The sequence below is a fragment of the Myotis nattereri genome (genome assembly GCF_964212035.1).
Source record: "Myotis nattereri genome assembly, chromosome: 2".
NCBI lineage: Eukaryota > Metazoa > Chordata > Mammalia > Chiroptera > Vespertilionidae > Myotis > Myotis nattereri.
In genome coordinates, this window is record NC_138076.1 from 17,581,343 (window position 1) to 17,595,890 (window position 14,548).

Sequence of the window (14,548 nt, forward strand, 5' to 3'; positions counted from 1 at the left end):
CCTAGAATGCAACCTGCCACCTTTTGATGTATGGGACAATGTTGTAACCAACTGAACCACCCAGCCAGGGCAAAACCTTCCAGAAACATTCTGAAGAGTCAAAAAATCACAAACAAAGCCCTAGCTGGTTTGGCTCAGTGAGTAGAGCATTGGCCTGCGGACTGAAGGGTCCCGGGTTCGATTCCAGCCAAGGGCACATGCCTGGGTTGCGGACTCGATCCCCAGCGTGGGGAGTGCAGGAGGCAGCCAATCAATGATTCTCTCTCATCATTGATGTTTCTATCTCTCTCTCCCTCTCCCTTCCTCTCTGAAATCAATAAAAATATATTTTTTAAAAAAATCACACACACCACCACCACAAAAGGGAGCTGTCACAGGTACACAAAAATAGCTATTCTCTGTAGCACAAATACAAATTTCAAATTTTCAACTGTCCTACCACAACTCCAAGTATATATGATAGAGGCTGTAAAAAAAAAAATTTAGCCCCAGTCAGGTGGCTCAGTTGGTTGGAGTGTTGTCCTGTACACCAAATGATTGTGGTCCAACACCGGGTCAGGATTCATATGGGAGGCAACAGATCAATGTCTCTCTCTCACATCAATGCTTTTCTCTCTCTCTCTCTCTCTCTCTCTCTCTCTCTCTCTCTCTCTCTCTGTCTGATATTCTCAGGCAAAGATAAAAATAAAAATTTAAAAATTCTTGCTATTTTTTTAAAACCAAAATGACATTATTAATTCAAATCATATTAAGGCATAGAAAGAAAAGAGAAGTTACCTTGACAGCTTTCTGGGAATTGGGCAGTCCTTCCTCTATGTCTTCTAGAAGAATTCCTCCTAAGCCTCGCTGGTCATGCTTATCTAAGAGCCTAAGCAGAGCCTTCTTATCTTTTAAGTTGTACTTGGGCTTGAAGGCATACTTCCCATCTATTACTTCAATTTTGGGATTATTGACTAATGCCTGTAACAGTGACACAATTTGAATATATTAACAAAAGAAAAGCTCATATATACTTTCTTAAATTCTACTAATTATTTTAAAAATGTAATACCCAATTAATGGCAAATTAAAAGCATCTTATGAATATCAAATGGATCTAAAATACTGGACATCCAGGATCCAAAATAATAGACTACAGAGATCAGCATGGTGCTCACCACTTTTTATAAAAGAAACTTTATTAATTATATAAATTATTTGGATGAGAAATAAACCATTTTATCACAACTACTTTGAAGAAAGCTATACCCATATTCTTTTGGAAAACCAGAGGTAAGAATCAATAAAACAGCTATTAACATTGGTAGACAAAGTGAACTGGGTATTGCCTACCCTATCCTCAAAGTTTAGTTTATTGCATATTGCCATTATATGATAAACACTACCCTGGGATGAAGATATCAACAGTCAGTCTGCCCCACTTGGTATCAAATGGCACTAGCTAGCAACTGTGGAACGAAATGAAAAGGACCAAGCTAGTGAATATAAGAATGAAACTGAGTAGGAATATAGGAATTACTGAATATGATTATGTTCCTAGTCAGTTCTGTTGTACAGCAAATATCAGAAGAAAACTCTTCAAGAAAGAGCAACCCTGCCCTAACCGGTTTGGCTCACTGGATAGAGCGTCAGCCTGCAGACTCAAGGGTCCCAGGTTCGAGTCCGGTCAAGGGCATGTACCTTGGTTGTGGGCACATCCCCAGTAGGGAGTATGCAGGAGGAAGCTGATAGATGTTTCTCTCTCGTCGATGTTTCTAACTCTCTATCCCTCTCCCTTCCTCTCTGTAAAAAAAATCAATAAAATATATTTAAAAAAAAGAAAAAAAGAAAGAGCAACCCTATTTTCTTTTGCAGTTGCCAGCCTGACCCTGAAAGGAGAACAAAAAGAAACAAAGGAGGGAAAGTAAAATAGTAATAAATGTAATCTTTAATATCTGTAGTCTGTGAAATTCCAAGATTAGGTATAGCAACAAAATTTAAATGTGGATTACCCCTATTTGTATATCATTAATACAATGATAGTGATTAACTGGTTCATTTATATTATGAAAATCAAGAACAACATTCGCTTGGTAAAATAAATTAATTGAATTATATTTCAAGAATTTTACATTTGGTCTTTAAAATATAGCACTGGTCCTAGAAAACAGTCTTCTTAATTGTCATTTCATAATTAAACAGAAAAGAAGCAAATATCTGAATTTTTAAATTGCTATCCATTTCCAAATTAGTATGGTCAGTGATTGGTTTGGGGTTCCTTTTCTTCCAATGCTGTGTTTACATACACAATGTTCATGATTACCTAGTAAAGGTAAAATGCAGCTGATCAATGATTCTCTCTCATCATTGATATTTCTCTCTCTCTCTCCCTCTCCCTTCCTCTCTGAATAAAAATATTTTTTAATTAAAAAACAAAAATAAATGGAATACAATGGCTGACTTTTTATAACTTTTATGCTAAAGTCTTTGACATTTTTAAAGATATGTAAGATTATATGAAAATCAAATAATCTTAAAAGATGTTATGTTTACAAAACACTCTATACCAATTCTTTTATGAAAAAGTAAAAGCAATTACCACTTTCAGTATATTAAAAACCCTAGTTACAGCATATATTTCACGGTAATCAACTAATTTTTTTACAATATTTTAAGCCTATTCTTACCTCAGACATTAGCCATTGTTTCTGCTTGAGTCCAATATCTAAATGTTGTGTTTCATCCAAAATTTCTTCTAAAGTTAGAGGATGTGTATCTCCTCGCTGATGACGCGTCTATTTGGGGGGAGATAATATTGGAAGGCAGTTCTTCAATGCTAGATGCATTAAATAATAGTTACAAGCAAATCATTTCAGCAATGTAAAGCATGGATTATTTGAAGCAGGACAATTATAGTGATGAAAAGAATGGACTATAAAATCAGACAGAACCAGGTTCAAACTCAGAGTTCTATAAATTCAAATGTTAAACTGAGGGAAAATATTTGCAACATTACCAGAAGCTATTCTTCCTAATATTTTAAGAGTTCCAAAAATCTAACAGGAAAATGACCCAAAGACAGGAAACACATAAATCACAGAAAAAGAAATGCAATGACCTTAAATACGAAAAGATACTCAACCTATACCAAGAGATTTTTTCACTTATTATGTTGGCAAAAACATAAGGCTGTAAGAAAATAGACCCTTCACACACTACTGTTATGAATACTAATTGAAGAGCATTTGAAATCTTCTCCCCAGCATATATCTGCAGTTTGACTCAAATAAACTCATAAAACATTTTTAATACTGTTTTGTTTTGTTTTTTAAAGAGAAAAAAAACACATAAATTTGTTGCTTCACTTATTTATGTATTTTTGGTTGATTCTAGTATGTGCCCTGCCTGGGGATTGAATCTGCAACTTTGGTATATCATCAGGATGTAGCTCTAAACCAACTGAGCTCCCTGGCCAGGGCAAAAAAATACTAATTGATACAACTCCTAGGGAGGGCAATTTTATAACATAAATATATTTAAAACCTATGACCCAGCAATCCCATTTCTAGGAATTTGCCTTACATAGAAAAGTGACAAGGTTGCATGCAACAGCATCATTTGTATAAGGAAAATATTAGAAACAACCCATGTGGCCGATTAAATAAACTAGCACATCTATGCTACTAGACAGATATTAAAGAAAATGCAGATGTTTTCTATGCACAAATTTCAAAAGTTGTCCAGGACAAATTATTAAAAAACATATGCAGACACCAAATGTCGGTGAGGATGTGAAGGAACAGAAACTTTCATTCACTGCTGGTGGAAATGCAAAATGGTACAGCTGCTCTGAAACACAGTTTGGCAGTTTCTTTTGAAATTAAACATACTCTTCACTATCATATGATCTAGCAATTATGTTCCTTGGCGTCTACTCAGAGAAGATAAAAACTTATGTTTACACAAAGACCTGCACACAGATGTTTGTAGCAGTTTTATTCACAATTGTCAAAACTTGGGAACAACCAAAATGTCCTTCAGTAGGTGAATTGATAAACTGTGGTACATCCAGACAGTGAAATATTATTCAGCACAAAAAGACATGAACTATCAAGTCACGAAAAGACACGAAGGAACCTTAAATGCCTATTAATAAGTGAAAGAAGCCAATATGATAAGGCTACATTCCAACTATATGACATTCTGGAAAAGGCAAAATTATGGGGGCAGTAAACAATTCAGAGGCTGCTAAGGATTAAAAGAGCAGGAGGGATGACAAGCAGAGCACAGAGGATTTTTAGGTCAGTGAAACTATTCTGCATGATACTAACATGATGAACACATTCATTATACATTTGTCAAAAACCCATACAATGTACACCACCAAGAGTGAATCCTAATGTAAATTAGGGACTTAAAATGAGAATGATGTATGAATGTATATTCATAGATTTTTAAGAATATGGTGCAGGATGTCGAGAGCATGAGAGGTTGGGAGTGGCAGCAGTGAACATATGAGAACTCTGCTTTCTGCCCAGTTATTATAAACCTAAAACTGCTCTAAAAAAATAAAATCACAGGTTGAGCATCGACCTATGTATCAGGAGGGCATGGTTTGATTCCTGGTCAGGGCACAAGCTAGGGGTTGTGGGCTCGATCTCCAGTAGGGGGCGTGCAGGAGGCAACCAATCAATGATTCTCTCTTATCATTAATGTTTCTATCGCTCTCTCCCTCTCTGAAATCAGTAAAAATATATTTTTTAAATCTGCAATTAGTTGAACATCATAAACCAACAAAGCTTCCTCTACTCAACACACTATGACAAACCTGAAAGATCCACACATTAGTAACATTTAAAGGTGGGCAAACTGTATCTCATACAGTTCCTTAAAAGCATTCCTTGACCTGTCTCCATATAACTTCAAAGTAATTCTCACTGACAACTGAAGAGCAAATTAATAAGTAAATTAATCTACACTAATAAAAGAGAAAAATGGTAATTGGCGTACGGCGATACCTTTTTCATTGGCTAATCAGGGCTATATGCAAATTAACTGCCAACTAAGATTGGCAGTTAACTGCCAACAAGATGGCGGCTAATTTGCACATGTAGGCACAATGCAGGGAGGCGAAAGGGAAAGCAGGAAGAAGCCCCCTGCCACTGACAGTGATCGGAAACCCAGGGGGGAGCTAAGAGCTGGGGGGCAGGGCAAAGGCGGCCCTGGGGCCGCCTTTGCCCTGCCCCCCAGCCATGATCAGAGAATCAGGCGCCTTTGCTGCCCTGGCCAGTGATAGCAGGAAGTAGGGGTGGGGCCAGCGATGGGAGCTGGGCACGGTCGAAGCTGGCAGTCCCAGGAGCTAGGGGTCCCTTGCCTGGGCCTAAAGCGAAGCCCACGATCGTGGCGCCCCCCGCTGCCACTGCAGGTCCCCGCTGCCTGGGCCGGACGCCTAGGCCAGAGGCGTTAGGCCTGGGCAGGGGCGGAGCCTGCAACCGCGGGGAGCTGGGGGTCCCCTGCCCAGGAGGCCTCAGGCCTGGTCAAGGGGCCGATCCGGTGATTGGTGATCGGAAGGTGATGAGGGTCAACTCCTCTGGCTGAGGCATCAGGCCTGGGTGGGGGGCGGAGCCGGGGATTGGGGGGATATGATGGTCCCCTTGCCCAGGCCTGAAGCCTGGGTCAGAGGCATCAGGCTTGGGCGGGGGGTGGAGCAAGCGATCAGAGGGAGATGGGAGTCCCCTGCCCAAGCCTGACACCTCTGGCAGAGGCGTCAGGTCTGGGCAAGGGGCCGATCAGGCGATCGGAGGGTGATGGAGGTCAACGCCTGAGGGCTCCCAGTATGTGAGAGGGGGCAGGCTGGGCTGAGGGACACTCCCCGCCCCCCCCCACACACACACCCAGTGCACGAATTTCGTGCACCAGGCCCCTAGTAAACTATAAAAAGCTTTTTTTGTTGCTGCCTTAAGTTCTTGGTTTTATCAGATCTTCAAAAAGACTACACAAGGGACAGTTGAAAACTTTCCAAGAATCAATTAACAGATCACCTTTCATATGTATTTTTTCCTCTCTCAAAAGAGACCCTACCCTCGTTCAAAAAAAGGGGTAAAACTTCCACTTCCACTCAAATTTATAATGCATTGCCTGGAGGTGTAATAAACTCTAGGGCCTCAAAAAAAAGGACAAGTCAAAAAAATATTTGGGGAAGCTTTTATAATGATAACTGAGGTGTCACAGACTACCCACTATATAGCTTCTTGTCCTTTTCAGTCTTACATATTTTTCCAACAGTTCAAAATGGGATATTCTGGCCCCTAACAGGGCTTTTGAAATTCTGATACAGTATAGTTCAGGGGTGGGCAAACTTTCTGACTCAAGGGCCACAATGGGTTCTTAAACTGGACCGGAGGGTTGGAACAAAAGCATGGATGGAGTGTTTGTGTGAACTAATATAAATTCAAAGTAAACATCATTACATAAAAGGGTACGGTCTTTTTTTTTTTTTTAGTTTTATTCATTTCAAACGGGCAGGATCCGGCCCGCGGGCCATAGTTTGCCCACGGCTGGTATAGTTCATGGGCAATTGAGAGCAGTTTCATTTAAAGAACTTTGTCTCTTCTATCTCCACACACTCCACCTCCATGCTGTACTGTCCAAAAATGCATCACTCTTTGGGAGAATCTAACAGAGCAAAGTAAGGGACCACTGATAAGAAACATCTAATAAACTCGACTGTTTCAAGTATTTAAATATGTCATTTTCCACAGCAATTCCCAAAATTCACTCCTTGAATATTTATTAGCTTGAAGAAAAAGCACATTTAAAGAGCTGAAACAGTATCAAGTAAGGAGGCTCATTCTTTTACATATAACAAATATTTTCCAGGGCTATCAAATTGTTCAAATTATCTCCATAAAACCCACAGACAAAAACTGCATACAAATTATTTTAGATTAAGTGTGAATTATTCATTGTAAAAGTTTAAAACCTATTTTGTCAAATCCTATCATGAAATTTTTATTCTAATTAGATGTAATTCTCATTACATCTTTTAACCAGTTTTATATTCCTACCTCCTATTACAAAAGTCATAGCTAGCTCTAAAACCAATTCTTTTTTTCTAATATTTTCATTGATTTTTTCTTTAGAGAGGAAAGGGAAAGAAACATTGATGAGAAACACAGATTGACTGCCTCCTGCACACCCCCTACTCGGGATCGAGCCCACAAGCCCGGAATGTGTCCTGACTGAAATCGAAACAGGGACCTCCTGGTGCATGTGATGATGCCCAACCAATTAAGACACAACAGTCAGGGCCCAATTCATTTTTAACAATAGGTATCCTTTTCCATTAAATATAACAAAATAAAGTTATTAATGGAGTTATTTCTGAATCATTCACTTTTATTTATATGTAAAAGCTGAATATCAGAGATCAGAAGATGCAGGCACACACATTTAGAAAAGCAGTAACACACCTTTTTCCATATCTCTCACTTCATAATTATTTTATTATGTAATTTATAATGATGCAATGTAACATGATAAGCAGCCTATTTGTTTTTTAAGTTATTATAAAAATTGATATATTGATTCTATTTGACTATATAATTTTCATCTCAATTACCTTAGAGGTATCTTTTAGTATGCATTGTATAATTTATTTCTCAGTTTTTATAATATTTAAAATGTGTATTGCCCGGCCAGTGTGTCTCAGTGGTTGGGTATCAACCTATGAACCAGGAGGTCACGGTTCGATTCCCAGTCTGGGCACATCCCTGTGTTGTATGCTTGATCCCCAAGAGGGAGCATGCAAGAGGCAGCTGATCAATGATTCTATCTCATCATTGATGTTTCTAATCTCTCTCTCCCTCTCCCTTCCTCTCTGAAATCAATTAAAACATATTTAAAATGTGTATTAACCTATTTATTTGAACTTAAAAGAAGATATTTTATGATATAGCTAGTTGGTTTGACAATGGAGGCTAGTTTCATTAATCGAGAGATACTTTCCATAAATCAAATAAGCTAAGCCTTCAGCCTGAGGGTTTTGACAAAAATGTATTTATATACGTAAGATAAAAGCATTTTATGGAAAATTACATTGGCAAAGGTGTACTGAAATTAATATTTTTATTTTCTCAACCACTTCTGAGTGTAACTGATTAAAGAGTGCCAACAGGGGAAGAGGGGGAAATGATATAATGAGGCACTTGCTAAATCCTGGTCAAGCCTTTTTGATAAACTCCTAGAAACTAAAAAAGCCAATGGTTAAGGACCAGGTAACAAACAAATCCTTTAGCAAGTTAGGCAGTTCACGTTATTTTGCTTTCAACAAAATTGAAGGAGAGCCTAACAGAACTGTCAACTGATGGATGCTTGATGATAAATCACTGAGTTTTTGCATATAACTTACAAGATTTTGCTATCACAAAACTTCCATTAGAATATATATTTATATAACCATTTATTTCTCAGCACTTAAACCTATAAAATCTAAAAATAAGAGCAGAAATTGTTGCCAAATCCTGTTTCATTCTATCAATAATTAACTTTTATATATCTATCTCTCCCCAGATACAAGAACCACTGGTGGAAGAAGACAGCACCATTCATTTTATTAAAACAAAAATTTTTTGTTGTTGTTAATCCTCACCCGAGGATATTTTTTCCACTGCTTTTCAGAGAGACTGGAAGGGAAGGATGGAGGGATGGAGGAGGAGACAAAGACAGTGACTGATTGCCTCCCACAAGCACGCTGACTGGGGCTGGGGATCAAACCTGCAGCCCAGGTAAGTGGCCTTGACCCGGAATCAAACACACAACCCTTCAGTGTGCGGGGCAACACTATAACCGTTGAGAACACTGACTAGGGCTCATTTCATTTTAAAAAAATGAATTTCTATTGAATAATTATTTCAAAGTAAATTTTAATAAAAATTTTCATGTTATTCTAATCAACTGTGTGCTAATAATTATAATACCTCAAACCAAGGTATTTTTAATACCTAGAGCATTACAGTCACAAGGAAAACATTTCTAATCCTATCTAATAGACAAACATGGTAACTGACCATACCTTTGCTACACCTCTCATTGGCTAAGCAGTGTGACATGCAAATTAATTGCTGCCATCCGGGCCTGCTATTTGCCACCTGGGGTGGTGGGGTGGGACAGCACCATCCCACCTGCCCTACCGCCATCCGGGCCTGCTATCTGCGACCTGGGGCGGCGGGCGTTCCGTGTGCGACCCAACCCAGGGTGGCCAGGTGGGGCAGCAGCGATCGGCCGGCCCATCTGGGCGTCCCGTGTGCGACCTGACCCGGGACGGCCGGGCGGGACAGCGTGGCTCCTCTGTCACCCAGCTTCCTCATCACAGCTCCCTTGGGGGCCTAAGCCTTTAGTCGGACATCCCCTAAGGGCTCCCTGGCTGCCAGAAGGATGTCTGACTGCAAGCTTAGGCCTGATCCCCCAGGGAGTGGGCCTAAGTCGATAGGTGGACATCCCCCAAGAGGTCCTGGACTGCAAATGGGGACAGGCCGGGGTGAGGGGAACCCTCCCCTGCGAGTGCACAAATTTTTGTGCACCGGGCCTCTAGTCTATATATATAAAACCCTAACATGCAAATAGACCAAATGGCAGAACAACCGGTCACTATGGTGTGCAGTGACCACTAGGGGTGCGCATGGAACATGGCAGGTGTCAGTAGCAAGCAGCAGAGCACAGAACATGGCAGACATCGTCCATGGCGGGATAGTGGAGCAGGTAAGCGGGGGCGCCAGACCAAGTCGGGGCGCCAGTTGCTGTCATCAGGGAGAGCCTCTGGTGGTTACTGAAAATTCTTTGCTCCTGCACACCATGGTCCCAACCAGTGCTCGCACCTGCTGCTGGTGCCAGCCCCGCTCACACCCGCTGCCAGCACCAGAGCTGCCACTCGCACCTGCTGCTGATGCCTGGCACCAGCAGCAGGTGCGAGTGGCAGCTGCCGACCCCGATCACCCCTGAGGGCTTCTCTACCTCCTCCTGCTCCTGAGGGGCAATCAGGGCAGCAGCCGCCACTCGCACCCGCTGACGGCGCTGGCCCCGCTTGCACCACTTGCACCACTGCTGGCGCCAGCCTCAATTGCTTCACGCGGTCAGCAGCTGCAAGCGGGGCTGGCACCATCAGCGCATGGGAGTAGCAGCGGCAGGAGTGGGGCTGCTGGCAGACAAGGGACCAGGGGCCACAGCAGGAGGGGGCACAGAGGATGGGCCAAGACCTGCCCCTGTGCCCACCGCAGCCTTGCAGCCCAGTTCAAGGTGCACGAATTCGTGCACTGCGCCCCCAAGGAGTCCTGGACTGCGAGAGAGTGCAGGCCAGGCTGAGGGACAACCCCCCCCCCCCGCCACACAAATTTCATGCACCAAACCTCTAGTTAGATATAAAAGGCTTAAAACATTATTTTTACAGTTTAGAGATATTAATAGGCATAAAATAAACTACATATGTTGAAATATACAATTTTTTTAAATGTGACATATATATATAAATTTACTTCGGAAAATCCCAATCCCCTTCTGCCAAGAGATTAAATAGGATTTTGTTATCTGAAAAAAGTACTTACTTTCATATAATTCACTATCTTAGCAAGAACGCCAAACTTATATCCAGAGCTTCCTGAAAGAGCTTTCAAGTTAAATGATCCATTGCTATGATCTGAAAACAAAGTTCAAAAAAAATAAGATTTTCATATTAGATGTGATTATGACTTGTAAGCACCTAAGATGACTTTTTAAAACAGCTAAGATGGCTTTAATTCAGATAAAGATTTTTCTTGTTTGAGATTTTCTATCCAGTGAATTCTATACTATAAAACTTGGTGAAAAGTCAAAATCCTTGAGTGTATAATTAACTACCCATTGTCTCACTAAGGATGGGAACAAAATATACATAATTCAAAAGCATTAAAATCTATTTCTTTTGTAAGTACCTTCATCTCACTCTTTCCTTAATTCTGATTAGATTTCCCCCATAAATAGAAGCAAGACTTTTTAAACAAAACAGTACAGATCTCAATCTGATCACTAGTGCTTTTCTTTTTAATTTTTTTTTTTTAATCCTCACCAGAGGATTTTTTTTTTCATTAATTTTTTAGAGAGTAGAAGGGAAGGAAGAAGAGAGAGAGAAACATCGATGTGAAAGACACACATAGATTGGTTGTCTCCCCCATGCGCCCCAACCAGGGTGGGGATCTGAACCTGCAACTCAAGTACATGGCTGCTTCTTCTTTTTTTGATCTTCACCCAAGATATTTTTTCTATTGATCTTTTAGAGAGTGTGGAAAGGCGGGAGGAGGCAGGAGAGAGGGAGAAACATTGATGTGAGAGAGACACAACTGGTTGCCTCCCAAACCTGCCCTGACCAGGACTAGGGATTGAACCTGAAACCAAGGTACAACTCCTTGAACAGAAATCAACCCTTCGGTTCTCAGGATTGGCGCTCTAACCACTCAGCAACCAGCCACAGCCAGGTAGATGTTTTCGATCTGGAATCCAACCAAGACCCTTCAGTGTGCCAGCCTAACATTCTAACCACACTGGCCATAGTGCTTTTCTAACAAATTTAAAACCATGAGAAGTAAGTGGTTACTTCTGGGGATAAAAAGTTCAATTTATCGAGTGAGCACCAAAGCCCCATCGAAGCAAGTCTAGCCCCAGAGGGGTGTCTCCAGCACAGAAGTTCTCCCACTGCAGACACAGCTGATTCTCACAGCCAATTGGCCTGGAGGTCAATTCCTAACAGTGATAACTACAACAATCAAGGCTTAACTACAACAAGACTATGCACAAAGCCCACAAGGGGGTGCACCAAGAGTGTCCACCTCAGGTAACTGGGACACTTAGCACAGAAAGGCACTCTATCGACACAGCGAAGCATAAAAAATGCCGAGACAAAGAAACAGGACACAAACAACAGAATTGGAGGAAAGCAAACTGTTGAATATAGAGTTCAAAACCACACTTTTAAGGTCTTTAAAGAATTGTCTAGAAGCCACCGATAAATTTAATAAGGTCCTCAAAAAGACTGGTGAGACCGCTGATAAATGCAGTGAGATCCTCAAGAAATCTAATGATACCCTCGATGTTGTGATAAAGAACCAACTAGAATTAAGCATACACTGACTGAAATAAAGGATATTATACAGACTTATTATAAAGGATATTATACAGACTTACAGTCTTATTATATAAGACTCCCAACAGCAGACCAGAGGGCTGCAAGAATCAAGTCAAAGATTTGAAATACGAAGAAGCAAAAAACACCCAACCGGAAAAGCAAAATGAAAGGAGCCTCTGGGACAGCTTCAAGCGTACCAACATCTGAATTATAGGGGTGCCAGAAGATGAGAGAGAGCAAGATACTGAAAACCTATTTGAAGAAATAATGACAGCAAACTTCCCCACCTGGTGAAAGAAATAGACTTAAAGTCCAGGAAGGGCAGAGAACCCCAAACAAAAGGAATCCAAAGAAGACCACATCCAAGACACATCATAATTAAAATGCCAAGAGCAAAAGACAAAGAGAGAATCTTAAAAGCAGCAAGAGAAAATCAGTTACCTACAAGGAAGTACCCATATGACTGTCAGCTGATTTCTCAACAGAAACTTTGCAAGCCAGAAGAGAGTGGCAAGAAATATTCAAAGTGATGAATACCAAGAACCTACAACCAAGTCTACTTTATCCAACAAAGCTATCATTCAGAAGTGAAGACCAGATAAAGAGCTTCACAGATAAGGAAAAGCTAAAGGAGTTCATCACCACCCAACCAGTATTATATGAAATGCTGAAAGGTATCCTTTAAGAAGAGGAAGAAGAAGAAAAAGGTAAAGATACAAATTATGAACAACAAATACACATCTATCAACAAGTGAATCTAAAAATCAAGTGAATAAATAATCTGATGAACAGTATGAACTGGTGATTGTAATAGAATCAGGGACATAGAAAGGGAATGGACTGACTATTCTTGGGGGGGGGGAAGGGGTATGGGAGTGAGGGAAGAGATTGGACAACAATCGTGCACCTATGGATGAGGACAGTGGGTGGGGAGTGAGGGCGGAGGGTGGGGTGGGAACTGGGTGGAGGGGAGTTATGGTGGGAAAAAAGAGTAACTAATGCAATAATCTGAACAATAAAGATTTAATTGGAAAAAAAAAGTTCAATTTATCACTTATGACATCAATTTCTGCTTTTAAGTTAAAACAAATGGGCATTAATAAAATAAAAAGAATGATACCATAACTATTTTAAAGTAAACTTTAGAGATAAGTTAGGAATAAGAACTGTAAGTACTGCCACTGCATAAACCTGGATGCTTAGAAAGAATGATAGCATGAAACGAGGGGCAATCTGTACAGAGGATTATTTGTTTCAGAACATCTATCATTTTGTTGCATTCTTACAGGCACAAATCCTAATGCTACCCTGCAGCACAAATGCATTCCTTTAGTCACAAGCAAGAACCGGTAAAAAAAATTCATCATCTATACTTTTTTTTTTAAATATATTTTATTGATTTTTTACAGAGAGGAAGGGAGAGAGACAGAGAGTCAGAAACATCGATGAGAGAGAAACATCGATCAGCCGCCTCCTGCACATCCCCCACTGGGGATGTGCCCGCAACCCAGGTACATGCCCTTGCCCGGAATCGAACCTGGGACCCTTCAGTCCGCAGGCCGACGCTCTATCCACTGAGCCAAACCGGTTTCGGCCATCATCTATACTTAAAAAAAAATTTTCAGAAGTACACTTTCTATTAGCATGGCATCAGGTCAGAAATTACGAAGTTCCCATGTGGCTGATACATAAGAGCAGAGGTTAAATAAAATGGGGGAGAGTCAATGTCTGGCACCAGCTTGGTAATAATAACTTAAGCAAAAGAATACATTAGAACAACCACAAGTCAAATGTAACAACTGTCAGAGATCCAAAAGAACAGCTTCTAGATGGCAATACTCCCTTGAGATTAGTGAAAAGGCTTTATTGAATATGCTTTCATGAGTCTAAAATGAGACTTCGCATGCAATTTTCCTCTAAAAATAACTGTTACAATTTTGGTAGCTTACTTGACACATTAAAGTCTACTTTACTAATATTTCCCAAAATATCAATAGTAAGAATGAGAATGCCATGGAGGTGTACTTTCCCACTCATTTTTTAAATTATGAAATACTACTTACCTATATGGTTCCTTTTTCAGATGTCCAGGGCCTTTATAACAATAGTAGTAACTAAGCTTCATTGAACACTTACTATTTGCCAAGAGCCCTGCTAAATTATTTTTTCCATTAAATCCCTCCCCAAAATCATATTTAGATACTACTGTCCACTTTTAAACAATAACAACAAAAACAGAATGGTAAGTGGCAGGATATATATTCAAATCCAGGGGTAAACCCTGTGATAATGCCTTGTATAACTGGCCTTTTACACAGATTATGCCATCAGAAATTGGCTATTTTGTCAGAGTATGGAAATTTATAAATGTACATCTAATGTTTTCTTGTTTAACTTTAGTAAAGTAATATAAAGTGT

At 40.3% G+C, this 14,548-nt stretch overlaps 1 protein-coding gene across 1 annotated transcript in view; it reads right to left on the reverse strand.

Annotated features, from left to right (window-relative positions):
• GTF2E2 (general transcription factor IIE subunit 2) overlaps positions 1 to 14,548 on the reverse strand; it is a 95,828-nt gene that overhangs the window by 62,897 nt on the left and 18,383 nt on the right. Inside the window, exons 3-5 of the mRNA XM_081083045.1 lie at positions 10,578 to 10,669; positions 2,667 to 2,774; positions 778 to 960 (exon numbers count right to left, since the gene is read on the reverse strand). Coding sequence (XP_080939171.1) covers positions 778 to 960; positions 2,667 to 2,774; positions 10,578 to 10,669 — 383 coding nt within the window. The remainder of the gene's footprint in view (positions 1 to 777; positions 961 to 2,666; positions 2,775 to 10,577; positions 10,670 to 14,548) is intronic.